General features: G+C 35.6%; 1 protein-coding gene across 14 annotated transcripts in view; it reads right to left on the reverse strand.

Annotated features, from left to right (window-relative positions):
* Positions 1–20,528, reverse strand: part of LOC111188855 (NACHT, LRR and PYD domains-containing protein 12-like) — an 859,751-nt gene that overhangs the window by 334,306 nt on the left and 504,917 nt on the right. For 13 of the 14 annotated variants that reach the window (XM_049472886.1, XM_049472880.1, XM_049472882.1 and 10 more), the window contains 2 exons: positions 1,735–1,851; positions 877–993 (listed from right to left, as the gene is read on the reverse strand). The exons of the other annotated variant lie outside the window; for it this stretch is intronic. In XM_049472886.1, the coding sequence (XP_049328843.1) occupies positions 877–993; positions 1,735–1,851 (234 nt within the window). The remainder of the gene's footprint in view (positions 1–876; positions 994–1,734; positions 1,852–20,528) is intronic. 14 annotated transcript variants of the gene reach the window in all.

Below are 20,528 nucleotides of genomic sequence, written 5' to 3' on the forward strand. Positions count from 1 at the left end.
CTTACACATCACTATCCTATGCTCTAGTAGGCACCATTGTGCCAGTTGGTGCTTGAACCCACTGATTGCCGCTTGCGGCTATATTTATTTTTGTTTTTTTACAATTTCCAGTATTTTCATTTTTTTATCAGTTCTCCTGTTAAACATAGGGAAAGGGTTTATATCAACAATATCTTTGTCTACACCATCCTAATTTAATTTAATTTTTACATAGTAGTCATTAAACTCATGAATCATTTCTTTAGTTATAATTGTATTGTCTTCTTTTACAAGATATTCTGGAGTGTCTACTCTTGCAGGTCCTTCCTGATGATGGTATTTAGTACACTCCATGTTTTATGCATGTTGTACCTATGCTGCTCCAATAAGTTTTTGATGATATTATGGGCTGTAGATGATGAAATCCCTAAATTCTGTGCAGCTGCACTGAACACTGTTCTTAAACTGTTGGACTATTTGCTCACGCAGTTCTTCACAAAGTGATGATCCTCTCTCCATCCTTGCTTATGAACGACTGAACTTTTCAGGAATGCTCCCTTCATACCCAATCATGACCCTCACCTGTTTCCTATTAACCTGATCACCTGTGGAATGTTCTGAACAGGTGTTTTTCCAGCATTCCTCACCTTTCCCAGTCTTTTGTTGCCCCTGTCCCAACTTATTTTGTACGTGTTGCAGCATCAAATTCAAAATAAGTGAGTATTTGCAAAAACTAATAAAGTTTATCCATCTGAAAATTAAATATCTAACCAATATTAAAACTTCTCATCATTGTTACCTGAGATTAATAGAATTGTTACCATCTCTAAAGTGTGTTATAGTATAGAAGTTATAGTTGTAGAATTCAGAGAACACAAAAAGTCATGTCATCCTTACCTGAGATCAGCAGAACTGTTGTCCTCTCTGAATTCTATTAATTTGCCCATTGACTGGTCACTCTTCATGGAGACACAGCTGGGTTCAGGAGGGTCTGTCCTCTCTCTCGGAATCTCACTAAAACATTTAAGAGAGGAACAATGTTTTAAGTACAACTAATAATATTTGTTGAGTATAAAATGTATAAATATCAGGATTTACTCTTGTATTAAGGTAAAGTTTGGTAATAAAATTCACATTTTAGATGATTATACAGTCCTTAAATAATACCAAAAAATATAAGTAATTATAAAACTCATGATGAACAATGGGGTAAATATGGATAGTTATATTTATTTCATTCAGAATTTTAAGTGTATAAATACTAGGATTCACTCATTTATTCATGTAAGATTTGGTATGTAAGTAGTAAGTGTGTCACGCCTGGTGCTGTAAGCGCGCCTGTCTCTTCCACACTCAGCTCTACCTGCTATCTGCAGCCTCTGGACTCCGTTGCCCAGGATGCACCTCACACTGAAACTACACTCACGATCACATGACACATCACATGCCTCTATTAGGAAGTCATTCACATGAATCCTTATTCAACACTTTTTTGCCTGTTTTTGTATCTCTCATTTTGGACCTTGCTTTGTTCACTGACCACTTTTAATTGTAAACACAGTTTAATACAGTAAACTAGTTTACAGTTATTCTACATATTAATTATGAAACTGGTTAAATAAATAACTTTGGGATCTATTTGTATCTTTATTGATTATTTTAAATCTGTCAGATACTTCAGTCCCTTCAATCATTTACTCTTCCAGATCCACAAAAAACATGTTTAATCTTATTCATCATATACATCATCCTTACCTGAGATCAGTAGATCTGTTATCCTCTCTGAAGTCTAAAGGTTTACCCATTGACTGGTCACTCTTCATGGAGACACAGCTGGGTTCAGGTGAGTCTGATCTCTTATCCTGATCCAGTCTAAAACACAACCAGTATCAGACACCATCTACAACCTTTCCAGCAAACCTTTCACTTTATACCCAATCACATTATTCTCTCACCTCTCAGCTTCCTGTGTGTCCTGTTCCCCAGAGACACTCATTTCGGAGCTCATCTTCCTCCTTCAGATCCTTCAGAGACACCTAATCCTGTAAACACACACAAGTCCACTAACTGACTTCCTGTTTAAAGTAAGGTAATGTTCTTCTCTCTGAGTCTAAAACACTTTTAGTCAGACAGTAAATTCTAGTATTAAAGCTTCAGTTTTTACCTCTGTTCCTGTGTGTTCTTCTCTCATTTAAACAGAAGCTACTGAAGATTTCACTTTCCCTTTAAACTGGTTTAAACTGGATTAGTTCCTCAATTCAGTATTAAGTTCAGTAATGGAGGAGTGACATGTTTATTGATATTCTCAGTGAAAGCTGGACACGGTCTGACTATCTAAAATGTTTATATTGAAGCACAAACAGCAGGATATGTTCTGTCTGATACATTTCCTCCTCTGTCCCCTCCTTTAGGCCCTGTCAAAAATGTTTTCTGCCTTGAACTTATATATCCTAACCATCACTCATTTACTTTCTGGAGTCTGAAGCCTCTCAGACAATACTGAGGTAGTCTAACATAGTTTGACCTTTTGTAATATTTAAACTACATAATAATCATTGCTGTCCAATGAAAAACATGTATCTCCAAAACAGCAACTTTACAGGAGAGAGATAAAACCTCTGATCTGTCTGGTGAGTTCTTTGGTTCTTCATGATGCTGTTTGTTCACTAGTGTTCTCTAACAAACCACTGAGGCCTTCACAGAACAGCTGTATTTATACTGAGACTAAATTACACACAGCTGGATTAACTCTATTAACTCATTAAGTGACTTGTGAAGGGAATTGATTGCACTGGGTTTTATTTAGGGGTTTCAGAGTAAAGGGGGCTGAATACGTTTCAACTTCACACATTTCAGATCTTAATTTTATTACAATTTTAAAAATCTTGTATCATTTTCATTTCACTTCACAATTATGTGCTGGTTTGTGTTGGTCTATCAGTTAAAATCTCAATAAAATACATTAAAGTTTGTGGTTGTAAGGTGATAAAACGTGAAGAAGTTCAAGGGGTATGAATACTTTTGCAAGCCACAGTAATTATTATAATAATTTCATTAGGAGAATAACAACTGCACCGTATGATACAATAATAAACACACAGCAGTGTCACATTTCAATATGTTAATAATATATTCACCATAAATCATCCTAGTAGTTAAAGAGATAATCATTAATAACTGTGTAATAACTGTATAATAACTGTATATAAACTATATAATAACTATATAATAACTGTATAATAAATACTGTACTATAGAACAGCTGAACAGACAGTGTAATAATTAGCATTATGTGTCTCAGTATTTTTAATGTAGAATCACAGATACCACATAACTATGTCTATAACTATAAACTACAATAGTAAAACTACGGCAGCATCATTAATTAAACATAGTGATCATAAGGAACCACAGTAGTTCAGAGTAATGTTATGGTTATATATGCAATAACTACAGTTACTATATAAAATCATAGTAAAACCATAGTAATTCTTTTGTAAGAGTAACTAAGAGCTAGATTAATTTAATAGATTAATGATGAGCTTCCAGCAGCTGATCAGCCAATAGACTGCACTAGAAAATCAACATATATAAACAACAGTAAAATAAACTAAACACTGCACTTTATTAATATATGAAATAAACAGGCAGCATTAATGCTAAAAGTCTCTCTTTACACTGCAAACATGATCATTACAGACAGTAGCTGTGAGGGAGAGCTGGCATCCCCCCACAGGAGGGAGGCAGAGAGCCACCACTCAGCCTGAATCCAGACCTGCTGCTAGACTGGTTTCCACCACCAGAGGGAGGCAGAGAGCTTCCTCTTATCTCATCATTCATCATCTGCTCCATATGAGCTCTGGTCTATTTACAGTTTTTTACAATCACTAACATGCTTTTATCTGATCTGTATTCACATTTTCAAAACTCTAAATACGCTTAACTCAACATCTGTCTGTTGTGGACTAAACTGTTCATACAGTTCATGTAGCGATCACACAATATGTATTCAATTAGCATGTTTTATACATGCTTACATTTTATTAACAAACTAAATTATCCACTAACACAGTTCTGGGTTTTTCTTATCTTATTTACAATTGCTTTAATACAGCATGCTAAAATTAAATATCTCATGTTACAAACCTTAAATACAGTATATAACTGCTGTTTTTACAACAATATCATGTGTAAATCTATTATAACTAATATACAAATTTGAATTTACACATCATTAATAATAAATGAATAAAAGACTATGATAAGCCAATCAGAGCTGGAACTGGATTTTAGCTTAAGACATAATGCTGTCAGTGACATGAACACATAACAAAGGGATTTTGTTTTGGACTGAGTGTGACCAGTGTAGCTATTGGAGCTCATAGACAGAGTGAGAGAGAGAGAGAGAGAGAGAGAGAGAGAGAGAGAGAGAGAGAGAGAGGGAGAGAGAGAGAGAGAGAGAGAGAGAGAAAGAGAGAGAGAGAGAGAGAGTATCTCTGGATGGAGGGAAAGTAAAAGTAACTCCAGGAAAAGGTGTAGTTAAACCAGGACAAGGGAGAGAGGAAGAGTTGGGTCAGGATAAGGAAGAGGAACAAAGGTGCCAAAAGTATTTACATTCATTACTCTGTAGGTAGAAGTATAGATACTAGAGTTTAAAATATAAATACTTCTGTAGAAGTTGAAGCATCAACTCAAGTATCAACTTTTACTCAAGTAAAAGTGTAAAAGTTCTGTTTTCAAAACTAAAAAAGTATAAAAGTTAAAATAAAATAAAATAAAATTTGATGAATTATCTGCTCCTGGGATAGTCCTTTATTTCTCCAAAGGACTGGAACATTTATAAGAATAAAAACTACTAATTTTATAACTTATTTTGCAGTAAAGAATGTGTTTCTGCATATAAAAATGTGTGCACTGTTTCTTTAAGAATAAAGAAAATATCAGATTTCTAAAGAAAAGGGAGAAATGGTTGATATATGATTATTTGTTGGAAAGTCTTAACTGTGACTCAGAACATTAAGACAGACTTTATTTGGTAACTAATCTTTATCGGTGAACAGTAAATATTATTTATATTTATAAGAGTAATATACTGTTAGAAATATATAAAAATATTTCTTACATATATATTAGTAATTATAGCTCTGCTTATTAAGAATGGGTGTTGGGTTAATTATGCTATATGGGTGAATTATTGGGTCATTATACTTTATTAATCTACTATTTTAATTATCTATATTACTTATCTGTATTTATAATCTTTTCATTTGACTTTTAACAGATTTAAGCTTGTCCACTTTACATCTTCACGCTTAAATTATTGCAACTGCTTTTAGTTTTATTAAATTGTATTAGTTTTCTTTTTATCTTCATAAAATCTTAATTACAGTTTTTGGTCTTATTTGTTGATTTTACTGTATTTTAGGATCATCTCTGTATTCTGGAGTGAAAATAAACGTTGATTGATTTTGAAAAAATTTAAAAGCTGAACTCGCCCCACAGCCTAAGCTTTTGTCCTTAATGGTATTTACACACAGCGGCCACACGGTGCAGCCAAAGACAGAGCCTGAGCCCAGTTCCTATTATATCTATGATCTATCTATTATATGTTATTTACTTAACATTTTTTAAGAATCTGCATAAATTATTCATTTTGTCTCAAACTTTATTGCCCAACAAGCATTACTATATTGTTAGTATGATGTGTTTCTAATTACAGTTTAGAAAAATAAACTGTAAAAACGATTGAAACTCTATTCACATGGACAGAAAAAGGAAATTACAAAGTTGATGGTTGTGCTGTATTTGTTTTAAACTGCAAGGCAGTGAGTTGCAAAAGTTTGGGAACCCCTGATAAAGAGCCTCCACATCTCCCACTGTAGGATGTAAAGTGTGTGTTCTTCACTGGAGTGAAGGCTTTGATGCTGAGCTGATAAGTGGAATAGTTTGTGTTACAGCAGAAACACTAAAAGTCTTCCAGTTAAAGAGTCTCACCAGTAACTCTGCTGAAGATTTCAGCTAAGAGGCATCTCTCTATGAAACAAAAGAGACACAAGATAAACTAATACAACAAAGTGGTTTTCTAATATACGCTATTTAACTCAATACTGCATCAGTTTAAATAGTGGAGCTGTAAATTTCAGAAAGTGTTAAATATAAGATTTTAGATTAGGTGTGTAAGTTCTGCCCTATAATATGACCTGCATTAAACTGTACTATGGTTTAGCTTTATCCTACATTTAATCTAACTGCAGTTCTGTTCTCTCTTCTTCCAACATGTTGAACTATCTCCCCAAACGCTGCATCAAACTCGTATCAGCCCCCAATGCTACTGAGCTCAGCCAGCAGAATGAAGCAGCGCTCGAGCGGCGCTTCCAACGGCTGGAGCTCAGCTAAAGCTCCTCAACCACAAGCCTAACAAGATACTACCTCAGCACCCTGAAGCTCCAGAGCTAGAGAAGCTCAAGAGGAACCAGCTTTATCTAAGATTAGTTCATTGTATATGTGATTATGAACAGCCACAGTTGGGTCCCACAGTATTTCATGGTAGAATCACAGTTTACCACATAATAACTATAAACTACAATAGCATACCTATAGCAGTATCACTGATTAAACATAGTGGATAAAGGGAACCCTAGTAGTTCAGGGTAGGATTGTGGATATCTATGGAATAACTTTATTAATTTATGAAATAAACAGGCAGCATTAATGCTAAAATTCTCTCTTTACACTGCAAACATGATCATTACAGACAGTAGCTGTGAGGGAGAGCTGGCATCCCCCCACAGGAGGGAGGCAGAGAGCCACCACTCAGCCTGAATCCAGACCTGCACCAAGTGTTGTTAGTAAAAGTAGAAATGATTCAGTAAATTTCATTAATCTGCCTCTAATTACTGACTTTATTTCAGCAGTAAAAGATCTGTTCTTGACTGGAGTCTCTCGGTGCAGCACTTTCACTGTGGTTCTCATTCTCATGCTGAACAATCACAGATCTGCTTATAATAAACACTGACACATATTTTCATTTACATTAATTAGATTTAGACTGTGTTTATATGTATTATTGTTATTATTTATTATCATTAGTTTCTATGTAGGATCTGAATTCATGTTGATGTTAATATTATAACGTTAGTTTATTAAATGTCTCTGAAGATTTATTTGCTGGTAAATGAAACATTAAATCTCTTCTTAAAATCAGAAGTATTTTGAGATCAGTAACTACAGATGAATCTGAGGGAGAGTTTAAATTGTACAGTAGTTTATAATTAGAGGATCAAATGGTTTAATGCAGCACTGAACTCAGATCAGCTCTGTACAGAATAAGATAAATGAGTCTCTGAACACACACCTGTTCCTGCCTCTGTGTGTGTGTGTGTGTGTGTGGTGGGGCAGTGGTAGGTGGGTGTGTCTCCTAGGTGTGACTCCACCCCCCTCGTGGTTCTGCCCCCCTCCAGTGTGGAGCTGCAGCAGGTGAAGGCCACACTCCTGTGTTTCTCCAACAAGAGCTTCCCTCAGACTGGAGGCGGAGCTGGAAGGTGGGTGGGAGCAGCTGGAGCTCGGGGGTCAGACAGAGTCCCGGGCTTCTGCAGAAGGACCACGGCCTCCACAGCTGGAGCAGCACCCTGACCCTCCAGGAGGAGCAGTGGCTGAAGAACACAGTGACCTGTGAGACCACCAAGCACCTCCAGCCTACTGTCAGCAGGACACTGAGGAGAGAGCAGGACACTGAGCAGTGAGGACCACCAGCCTCTGCTTTACTCAGCTCACTTTCTTCTGCTTCATTCAGGATTTAAAACACAGATTTGAGCTTTACTGCTGAAACGCTGATCTTCTGTCTTATAGGAATAAAAGGCTTTTGGATTCAGTGTTTGTCTCTTTGTATAAACTGTATAAAAAATGCATTTTTCCACCCTATAATATAATTAATTTAAAAATCCTTAGAAGCTTAAACTGTTTTCTACAGTGAGATACAGACAGTTCATACTGTGGAGGGAAAACAGATACCAGTCTTCACACCTCAACAAAACCTTTCATAAGTTTCATAATTAAATACAACAGAATAAACTGTGACTCAGAAAATGAAGACAGACATTGTTGGGTTTGATTAACCTATATGTATTTATTTACATATTTTACAGGGACAATACAGATAAACACTGTTACACAAAATACAAGTTATGTAATGTATATACGAATTCTAGCTGAAGCTAATTTCCAGCTCCTGTTTCTGATTTGAAGAGCGTAAAAATGAAATAAGAAAAAAAAATAAGGCTCTGGAAAAGTTAAAATAATGATTTTAGATAGAGTTTATACAGCTTCTGAGGGTTTCAACATATTTCTAATTGATTTAAACAACATGATAAAAGTATAAGACAGTGCTGAACTGATCACTGTCGACTGGTTAACCCTCACTGCTCTGCCTGCTATACAGAATATAAAAGTGTACTATACTGTATGTGTAGATTCAGATCTCTCTAAACCAGATTCCACACCACATTTTAGCACAGCCAATGATTTAGAAAAGTCTGAAAATGCTGCTCTACCTCTCACTGACTTTCAGTAGGAATTAAGAATCTTTTGGAACCAAAATATCATCTGTGAAAATTTCAGTTTTTGACAGACAAGGCTCCCACTTTCCTACTAAACTCCACAATATAGAAATCAACAAGGTTCTATTTCCACTCTGATATGAAGATTAGATGTGTGCTGAAATGGTGTTCACTGACAATTTAACTGTATAGATATTGTGGCGTGGAAGAGGAAGGAAGACCCGTGAGAATCATGCTGAATACTCATTAGCTCCTTTATTAAACAGGCTTGCCACTCACTTACAGTCTTTAACAAGACTAGGAGAGCAAACCATTCCCCACAGAGCTCAAACAGCCCAAAGGCCACCAACCCAGCTGTGTGTCTCCCAGATGGCAGATCCAGAGTGGTGCCCACCCTCTCTGCATAACCCCTCCCAAGGGAGATGCCCCACCCCTGTCATCCTCGCACACAGGAGAACAGAAACATGCCTACAGGCAGCCACACACACAACCCAGAGCCACCACAATATGAAAAAAAAATATCAATGACTGTAAGAGAAAAGGAAGCAGCAGAGCTTCGGCTCAATCAGTCCTTCATCAAGAGGCTTTCTGTACATCTAAACCAATGAATAAAGATATCTGTGTGCAGTCAGATGAAGCTGTAAAAGAGAAAACAGGACAGTATGATCAGATATGAACACACTTATCACAGTCAGCATTCAGACCCTCAATCACAAAAACACAGTATCAGATTGTGGAAATGATCACAAGCAGCAGAAATCCTCATATAACTCATATACCAAACACTTTACACTCTACACTGTAGAGATGGAGACTTTGGGTTCTTTTTGGTTAAAACTACTAAATTAACAATGTATTATATGTTTAATTATAAATTCTATACTGAAAATAATAACCCTCTTTCCTATATGATAAAGTAAGTGTCTGTTAAAACTATACTAAAATTATATGGTTTGTTAAGTAAGCTAAATGGTTAATATTGTGCTGCTTCTCTACACAGAGTTACAATAATGAGTCTTAGAGAGTAATATATTCTCACTGCACTGAGAAAAGGCTGTGAAGTTCATCCTGTGTTTAAAAGTTAAACAGGTTTGATTGAAGTTGATACAATATTTCCAGTGACTGTGAACCACAGTAACACACTCTGTTTCACACAGGTCTGTTTTCACCCTAAATGTCACTAAAATAACGGTCTGATCTGGTTTGTTCTGCAGGTCAATCAAACACCTTCTTCCTTTAAAAACAAAAAGTTCTTGGTCATTTATGGGCTCCTTGCACTCACGGCTCTGACGCATTTCCGTTTTCAAATAATGTGGCTCAGACATTTCCGGTTGTATTGTTTACATTCGCCTGTATAGGCAAAACGTACATTTTTTACTAGCGAGAGGTCAAAATTAGTATCCAGCGTGAAGTTTTCAAGCTGTTTTCAGCACTGTTGTGTTCCTTTTTGCACGGCGTCTGCTTTTATTATTTTTTTTTATTAGTTTTATGGAAGCTTTAGGCTTTCATAGCTTCCCTGCTCAGAGTGATCTAATAACAGTGACTAATGAACATTAGTCGGGAACACATTACCATTTCGCCGTATAAAAGGTCTGTAGCAAACATTTCATACCAGACTACCTGGTTAAACCAAAAACGTCAGAAGCTTAGAGACGACTGGCAAAGCATGCAGTGCCACTGCTTTTAAATGGAATAATTAATATTAAAGCACCCAGGTTCCACGTGTTTGGGAGAGGAGATCAGCTAAATGTACTTGCCTGAATGATCCACCAGCTAGCATTTTTATTATTATTATTATAGCTAGATATTATTAAAATTATTACTAAACCATAAGTCGTAGAGACATGACACTTGGTAGGTAGATGTAGTATCAGTGCAACAAAAATGGCACCGATTAGTCAAGTGGTGGCACTATAAACAAGGAAAAACATTTTTCACATTTTTCTCAATAACTCAAAAACCATAAGACCTACATTCAAAATTCTTTTTTTGCTGGATTCCTTGGGTCAATACCAACAACTTTCCAATTTGGACCATGCACTTCCGTCTACTTAGATTGTTTGCTAATTTGCATAATATGCAAAACATACTTTTGCGAACTAGTCCTAGGTATTTTGACCAATCCTGACATGTTTGGTATCAAAATACCCAGGAGAGCATGCGCTTCATCAAATATATCAATATATATATATATCAATATATATATTATCAATATATATATGAATATATCAATATTCATCAAAAAAACGTTGAAATTTGTAAACAATATGGCCGCCATATGCAAATTAGTCCTTCCGGATATATGCCCCATTCACTCCAACAGATATATTCCGAACACTGTTTCTCAGCAACCGTGCAACCTAGCAACCTGAACATTTGCATACAGATTCTGTCATATAATCTCTAAAGGATGTTCAAAGGGCAACTTAATCAATCAACATGGCTGAACACCATCAGCCAATCAGAATTCAGCAGGCATTTTGGCAGGCTGTACGTTGCCCAATCAGGATGAAACTTGGGTGTTATTCAGGTGGAGACATTGTAGTGACCTGCAAAGTGGTGAAACAATCTGGCCACTGGGGGTGCTGTTTCAAAAAAACTAGTATATGTCATTCATACTGTAATATTTTGACATCTAATTGATTTTGCAATATGAAGTACAGTGGCTCTAACAACTTTGTAAATACAACTTTGTTTCAAAAATGCTTTATTCATAATTGCTAATTGTTTTAAAATAGCTATATTTAAACTAGTCTCTGGATATTTGGCCTATCACCTCCATTTTGGTCTTGTTGCACACTTTAGAGTCTGTAGGTAAATAGTCATTTAAAACAATTGTGAAATTGTCACTTACAATAGTGTCCAGGCATCAAGCAATATGTGCGTCCTTGGAATTTCCAGCCTAATTTGCTGTAACTCTGCAGTATTTGCTCTAATCATCTGACAATGTTAAAAAACTTATGTACAAAATCACTGTGGTGAAGCACCATTTAATTCAGAACTAGCCTTGGAAAAACTTTGTAATTACATGTCATGTCAGAACATTCAGTCCTTGGTGTAAATATTAACTTGTGTAGTCAAAAACTCCAGCTTATTTTGAAAAGGTCAATCTGAACACAACTTTGTGAACATTCTGGTTAAAGTCTCCTGATCAAAACCCATAAAATGTAGATGCCTTTTGACTAATTGTCAAATTAGAAAGGACTCTGCTCAACATTAATAACAGGTTAAAGACTTTGGATAATCTATAAATGTGACAGAGTGTCTCCAATTATATTAAACCTTTTGACCGATCACCATCCTATGCTCTAGTAGGCCCCATTGTGCCAGTTGGTGTTTGAACCCGCTGATTGCCACTTGCGGCTATATTTATTATTCTTTTTCCTCTGAAAAAGCATATCTACAGCCTAAACTATAAGTTGTAGAGACATGCCACCTGGTAGGTATATGTAGTATTAGTGCATCTCGGAGGACAACAAAAATGGCACTGATTGGTCAATAGGTGGCACTATAAACAAGGAAAGTTCCTTTTTCACATTTTGCCCAATAACTCCAGAACCATAAGACCTACATAAAAATTTTTTTGCTGGATTCCTTGAGTCAATACCTACAACTTTCCAATTTGGACCATGCATTTCCGTCTAATTAGATTTTTTGCTAATTGTCATAATATGCAAAACATATTTTTGCGAACTACTCCTAGGTATTTTGACCAATCCTGACATGTTTGGTATCAACACTGTTTCTCAGCAACCGTGCAACCTAGCAACCTGAATCTTACAGATTCTGTCATACAACCTCTAATGTTCAAAGGGCAACTTAATCAATCAACATGGCTGAACACCATCAGCCAATCAGCATTCAGCAGGCATTTTTGCAGGCTGAATGTTGCCCAATCAGGATGTAACTTGGGTGTTATGTTCAGGTAGAGACATTGTAGTGACCTGCAAAGTGGTGAAACAATCTGGCCATGGGGGGGGGGGGGGGGGGGGGGGGCGCTGTTTCAAAAAAACTAGTATATGTCATTCATACTGTAATATTTTGACATCTAATTGGTTTTGCCATATTAAGTGCAGTGGCTCTAACAAACTTGTAAATATAACTATGTTGGAAAAAGTGCTTTGTTTATTCATAATTGCTAATTGTTTGATAATAGCTATATTTTAACTAGTCTTTGGATATTTGGCCTATCACCTCCATTTTGATCTTGTTGCACACTGTAGAGTCTGTAGGTAAATAGTCATTAAAAACAATTGTGAAATTGTCACTTACAATAGTGTCCAGGCATCAAGCAATATGTGCGTTCTTGGAATTTCCAGCCTAATTTGCTGTAACTCTGCAGTATTTGCTCTGATCATCTTACAATGTTAAACACTTATGTACAAAAGTACTGTGATGAAGCACCATTTAATTCAGAACTATATTTAGAACAACTTTGTAATTACATGTCATGCCAGAACATTCACTCCTTGGTGTTAATATAAACTTGTTTGGTCAAAAACATCAGCTTAATTTGAAAAAGTCAAAAGGTCAATCTGAAAACCATTTTGTGAACATTCTGGTTGAAGTATCCTGATTTAAAACTATAACATGTAGACGCCTTTTAACTAATTGTAACTCAAGTTATGAATATTCTACAAACTTCAATAGATTTGTATGTGAATTTAAGCACTGATCATGTTGAAAGGCCTCTGCTCAACATTAATAACAGGTGAAAGACTTTTGATAATCTCTACATGTGACAGGGTGGCTCAAATTATATTAGACCTTCTTACACATCACCATCCCATGCTCTAGTAGGCACCTTTGTGCCAGTTGGTGCTTGAACCTGCTGATTGCCGCTTGCGGCTATATTTATTATTATTATTATTATTATTATTATTATTATTATTATTATTATTATTATTATAGCTAATTATTATTATTTTTATTATTATTATTATTATTATTATTATTATTATTATTATTATTATTATAGCTAGCATTTGTATTCTTATTTTTTACTAATATTATAGCTAGCATTTTTATTAGTATTAATATTATAGCTGGATATTATTATTTCTACTACTTTTATTAATATTATTATTGTTATTATTATTATTATTATTATAGCTAGCATTTTTATTATTATTAATATTATTATTGCTAGCATGTGTATGATTCTTTTTATAGTGATAATATTTTTACTATCATTATTATTATAGTTAGCATTATTATAGCTAGCATTTTTATTATTATAGCTAGCACTTGTCTAATTATTTTTATGATGATTATTATAGTTAGCATTATTATTATTACTAGCATTTTATTAGACTTCCATTTGATAACAGGAGAAACTAACAACTATCAATAATGCACCTAGCAAGCTAGTTAGCTATACTAGCTAATGCTGAGCTGTGTGGGCTAACGTAAAATATAAGAAAAAAATCTTTGTAGTGTGTAGGTATGAAGATGCATATAGTTTAAAGCCTTTCTCTAGCTTTCTAGTGGTAGGCTTTACTGGTCTTTTAGAAGCTCTTGTAAACACCAGCTGAAAATACTGCCATAACGAGTATGTTGGAAAAGCCAAACAGGAAACGCTGGAGCAGCACTGATGAGAATGCGGAAGTAGTTGTGCAAAGAGCGCATTGGAACATTGTGGGTAGAATTCTACCATTACACTGTATACAATATTACCATAACAAGTTAACTTAAACCCAACTCTAAAACACTTTAGGTGAATATCAATTGTGTGTGTGTGAGTGTGTGTGTGTATAGGTGTGTGTGTGTGTGTGTGTTTCAGAGACAGTAATTCAGTAACTCACTATAGTTTCTCCAGTTTAAAGTGGGGATCATTCTGTAGATCAGAGAGCAGCTTCTTTCCTGACTCTCCTGGATTATTGAGTCTCAGATTCAGCTCTCTCAGGTGTGAGGGGTTTGATTTCAGAGCTGAAGCTAAAGCACCACAGCCTTCTTCTGTAATTCTGCAGTTATACAGCCTGCAGAGAGAAGGAGTGAAAAGAACAACAAATGAGTGTACAGTTATATTCACACACTAGGAGTGTAAATACCCCCCATACACCCAACCCCCACTAGCTCCTAACATTGTTTTAGGAACAAGTATAAATAAACTTAACTATACCTGTGAAAGAATCAGACTATCAGACCAATCATATATTGACATGTCTTGCAGTCATTAACATCATATATACAAACACAGGGTAAAACAGGCATTAGTATTGGACTTTATATACCCTGCATTCCAACCCTCTGCCATTGACCTGTAGAACTACATTAAACACTGCCAAAGAGAGCAGTGTAAATTCCACCCACAGAGAACACTGATAGTTCTACTGAGCACAAGAAGAGACCTGAATGTTCATCACTCTCTCGATCTGTTGCACAAAAATGTGCATGAACAGCTCAATATACTGATTTGATCTGTAATGAGACAGCTACCCCAACGGGAAGATCCAGATAGCTGTCTCAGACTTTTATTTAACCTGGTGGAATATTGCACCAGGATGAACTCAAAAGCAAATAAATGAGAAATGCAGTGAGCTGGGTTTGAACCCAGACCGTTGGTGTGAAGGGCTAATGAGTAGACCACAACACTATGGAGGATTATGAGTGCTTGGTGACTGTAAGGGTTTTAATACTGGGGCAAGGTTTAGAACACTGATTAATTACACAAACTAAAGTGTGACAGAAGAAAGAACTGCTTTACTGTGGCGAAATGTAAGAAATGAACACACAAAGCGGCAGAAAAAGGTTTGAAAAGGTTAAAATATAAAACGCTGAGAGCAGGGCTCGAACCCCCGCGAGAATGGACTCTGAAGCGCAGTGAACACAGCCAACATGCTGCACCACCGGGGATGAGCCGGTGATGTCAGCGCCGGACACAACTAAATGACTCACAGCAAGCGGGAGAGTGAGCAAAGTGAACGAAGTGAATACTCAAGACTCTGCGCCGAGGAACCGGAAGGAAGCCCTTATAAGGTAGTGACACCAGCTGTTGTTAATTGCGCTGATTACCACCTGGCTTAGAGCGTGGCCTCCCTCTAGTGGTGGGAAGACCACGGCGCGGGCGGACTCTTAAACTATCAATATGCAGGAGAATCCTGCGACTCACAGGATATGTAAAATCTCCAGAGGTGGAAAGTAACGAATTACATTTACTCACGTTACTGTAATTGAGTAGATTTTATGAGTAATTTGTAATTTTTAAGTAGCTTTTAAAATAGGTAATTTTACTTTTACTCAACTACAATTTGACACAAGTAATTTACTTTGCTACATTGAAAAACTCCCCGTTACTGAGTAAAAAAATAAAATGCTGGGAAAAAACTGTCTGAACTAAAAAGAAAATGATGATATTAAATTAAAATAGCTTCGTTACTCATATTTAATTCCGGCAACATAAAAAAACAAACAGATAAATCGTGCCATTTGGAAAGCTTTTGGTTGGATAACAAGTATAAACATATACCATCCAGACCCTCTATTGGTTTGTAGTTAATGCATGACCTGCACGTCACGTCAAACTCCAGAAGTGCACAAGTGAGAAAGTTGGTAGGAAGACCCCAGTTATGTGTCCAGCTGCAGCAAGGGGCTTCGGAATGGTTGGATGCAAAAACAACTCTTTTTGGATGCGATGCAGCTCAGCAGCACGAGCTAATGGCGTTCAAACATTCACCATCTAATTTGAAAAAGCATACTAAGGTAGACTAATTGTTTCCTAAAGTTATATGTTGATAAGATATTGTAGTAACGTAGTGATGCACTAATTTGTAATGTTTTCCATGGCTTGGCCAAGACATGCCAAGGTTTGCTTGCTAGGTCTAGGCTATGGATTCAGTGTTGTAAGTTTGTTTGGAGAGCGCGTGTGAGCTTTTAATTTTAAGAGTTTAGATGTAGAGGTGGGTAATTTAGGTTCAAAAAGTAAAAATCCATCCATTTTTTTAATTTTGGACCTGGATTACCCACCTTTAGTTACGTGTGAGTTTGGCTCATTCTTTAAGAAATATTCTAGGTTTCAAGCTGAGCTAAGAGAGCGTTGAGAGTAGACTACACTGGCATCAAAGCAAAAGCTTCTACTTTATCGTCTTAGCGCGCCCTGGCCCAACCGGGGGCCAGAAAAATGTCATAATTAATATCTGGCTGTGTTTATGAATAATTATAGGCTCAACACACAATATGCCATATATTGAAGCTTAGAATCTCTGCTTTTCAGTTATCTAGCAGATTTAGCTGTATTTCCTTTTAGAAAATAAACATTTAGGGCGAAATATGCCTATTTATTAAAATATTACTTACAATTTGATATTTGCTTTTTACGTATGTCCATATTTGATTTAATGTGGACATGTTATACATCATTCCAACCGCCTGACTCTCAGGATTACGGAACTGCAAACCATTTCACTGTTTTATACAGTTTTACAGCAGCTTGTGTAATGAATCCCCCTGGGTAACTAGAGGTCACTCAGTCACACACACACAGCCCCCACCAGCGCTTACCGCTCCCTGCTGCTTCAAAATCACTCAAAATAAGTAAATCCATCAATCCATTCGCCAGTAATCCTCATCGTTGTCAAAGCAGTGCTTATAATATAGATTTTCACGCCTTAGTTTATAAGGTTTACAGCTTACTTATGAACATACGCAGAATCAACAGAGTATTCTCTGAAGAAAGACGTGAATCAGACTCTGTCGACTCTGTCGGCCAATCAGGTGCAGCGTTAGGTGGAGACAGAGCTGGGGAGGAGTCTGTAACCCGACACTGTCACTGAGCAGATATAAAGAATACAGAAAAACATTCTTTACTGCAAAATAAGTTATAAAATTAGTAGTTTTTGTTCTTATACATTTTCCAGTACTTTGGAGAAAGAAAGGAATATCCCAGGAGCGGATCACTATAATATCTAACCAGTGAAAGAGAGCAGTTTATAAGTTTACATGGTGAATGTAAACACCTTGTAGCTAAATAAAAAACTGTAAAAACACTTATATAAACACACATATGAATATTTCAATTTAAAATTAAAAATGAGAAAATCTGAAAAGCATCTGTATTTTTTCTTGTTTTTACCATATTTTGAATCTTACATGTTCAATTGTATATTTTAGGTGTTTTCAATAAATTTTGTAATATTAACTGATAAAATTAAACTTCTCTGAATAATTTAATATTAGTGTAAAAAGCTTTAAAATCTCTTTTAGACATTAAACAACACTGAACTAAACTGGAGACATATCAAACTGCCTAGGTTAGCTAACAAGTTAGCTGAGCTGCGCTACGTTACGTGCTTAACCTGCATCCACAAACTGAGTTTACCTTTCTGAAAGTCTTGGTGGTGAGAGAAATGCCTCATAATGTTCGCTGTGTTTATGTTCCGCTAATTTTATCACACATAGTTTGTGCTTTTTTTGTATGATATTTCCTGTTTTTAATGATATTTCCTTAAGTTTTTATTGGGAACATTAAACAATCTGCTAGAATGTTAAAAAAAAAAACATGTAAATAGAAGTTAAAGCATAGCAATGGCAAGTTAAAAAAATAATTATGAACTGTAAATCTATAAAATTATGGTTTATAGTCACCTATATGAATTAAAAGTAACTAAATAACTTTTACTCAAAGTACATTTTAAATTGAGTACTTTCTTACTTTAACTCAAGTATATTTTTAAATGGGTACTTTTACTTGAGTAGAATTTTAGTAAAGTAATGGTAATTTTACTCAATTACAATATTTCAGTACTTTTTCCACCTCTGAATGTAATGGGGTGGAGTGCTACAGGTAGGTGGCACTCCAGCCCAGAGAGTTGTAGAACCCAATGGCAGAACAGTAGATCTCAAAGCAGGTAAACCCAAGAGAAAGGAAAATAATAATAATAATAATAATAATAATAATAATAATAATAATAATAATAATAATAATAATAATAAATATATATATATATATATATATATATATATATATATATATATATATATATTATTGGGCAAATTAGGCCTGGACAATAATTAGATATCAGTATTTATTGTGATAAGACATGTTACAATAACAGTGATATAATTTTTGCGTTGTATCGATATGAATTATTTACAGAATCTGTCACGGACAGGCATTTCACTGCAGAGCTGAACACAATCTAGTCTAGGCTCGGATCCACTCCGCTCCACTCTGCATCTAAAATGTCCCGCGATGAAGCCAAACCGACCCTAACCGAGCAGTTCTGCTACATACAATATTAGCGATTATAGCGATTTTGTAGTTTATGTTGTAACTGAGTTATTTATAGTTGATAAATCCTATAGGTTTGATTATTTTACGGGGATATCATGTTCCTTTTATGTATATGAAGGCTTTTTGCTTTCTTTATCCTGGTTGAAGCATTTTTATTTTGATATGTTATATTTGTATAAAAAAATAAGAAGCCTCTGTTATAATTTAAAGTTATTTATATTGGTAAAATGCATATAGGTTATAGGTTTATGTTTGAAAGGGATGTCATAGTTTTATTTTGCTATATGCAAATAAAAGTGAGCATTGATTTATTTTGACATTTTTTATTATATTAAGAGTTATATAGTATTCTATAGTTTTTGTGAGAGGAGGCTTCAAAAACTTAAATTAAATTTTCAGACAGTAGCAGGTAGTGATTTCCATTGCATTCCATTTATTCCTAGCAGTTTTTCTGAGCCCTTTAAATATTTATATCAATATCGAAATTATATTGTATCGACCAAAATTTGGGAATATATTGGGATATAAATGTTTGGCTATATCGTCCAGCACTAGGGCAAATATATATCTGAGATTTTTTTTTGTTCCAGGTGGGATTATTATACCATAGTGTGAGGAATACACAGTGCTGTAACCTCCAGAATATAAATAATATCTGTTCCTGTTTACTCCACACACGTGAACACACAGCAGCACAAACCCACCCTTTACATCATTGGTGTTGGAACCGGGGGGGATGGGTGGGACATGTCTCACCCAATATTAGAAACAGGTGGATTTGTCCCCCAAAAATGATATCGTTTCACTCAGCTCAGCTGTGCTATTAATGAGGAGTCAGTGACCGCTGTGTTAATTGGAAATCTCTTAGCGCCAATCACAGAGCCGGGTAAGGAATTAAGTTCCGCCTCACAGTAGAAACAGCCAATCAGCTTGCTGCTTTTGTGGCGCACGGAGGAGAGTCAGTGTGCTGGTGGGAGGGAAGCCCCTCCCCCTCGCTGTGAGATTTAGAAGCGGGGTACAGAATCAGCTGATGTTAAAACAGATCTGGATATACAGAGATTTTTCTAAAAGAAAGGTAACGGAGCTAACCATGTAAACTGTGGTGACACTGTTTCTGATAGCTGGTTAAAAAGACACGTCTCTGAATCAAAACACACAGATCAAACCAACTGTGTGCTTAATAAACTGCAGCTGTGTTAGTCAGTTAGCTTAACTTTGGAATTAGATAGATAGGGAGTTAAGGTTTAAGAAAAAATAAACTATATATGTAATGTTCAACTTGCCCTGATGTACCTGATCAGCTAATCACTATTTCATATTCAAACTGTGTTTATTAATTTAAGATCTCAGGACTTACTGTAAGCTACAATGAACAACAATTCATTTAAATAACTAGATATCTAGAAGCTGGATGTAGAGGATAGCCAGAATTTAGTACAGTACTTTATGTTGGTAGTTTAAAGCAGTTTCTTAACCCTGATCTCTGCCCTAAAATTGTGTATTTTCCACCAGATCCAACTGATCAGCTAATAAACAATCCTTTATTGAGTTTACCTGTTAAAATCCCTTAGCCCCTAATGGAGCCTAAATCAATCATTATGTATATCCAGCAGTGTATTAGACACATCATACCACCACTTTTTTAATTTTTTTCTAACAACAGTAATGTAATGTGTTTAGGTTGTAAAGTCACCTTTACTTGGATGTAACTAATAATAAACAGAATAAGGGGAAAAATGGATTATTTGTGATTAAAAGATGTT

This window comes from Astyanax mexicanus, unplaced genomic scaffold, assembly GCF_023375975.1.
Source record: "Astyanax mexicanus isolate ESR-SI-001 unplaced genomic scaffold, AstMex3_surface scaffold_31, whole genome shotgun sequence".
Classification (NCBI taxonomy): domain Eukaryota; kingdom Metazoa; phylum Chordata; class Actinopteri; order Characiformes; family Acestrorhamphidae; genus Astyanax; species Astyanax mexicanus.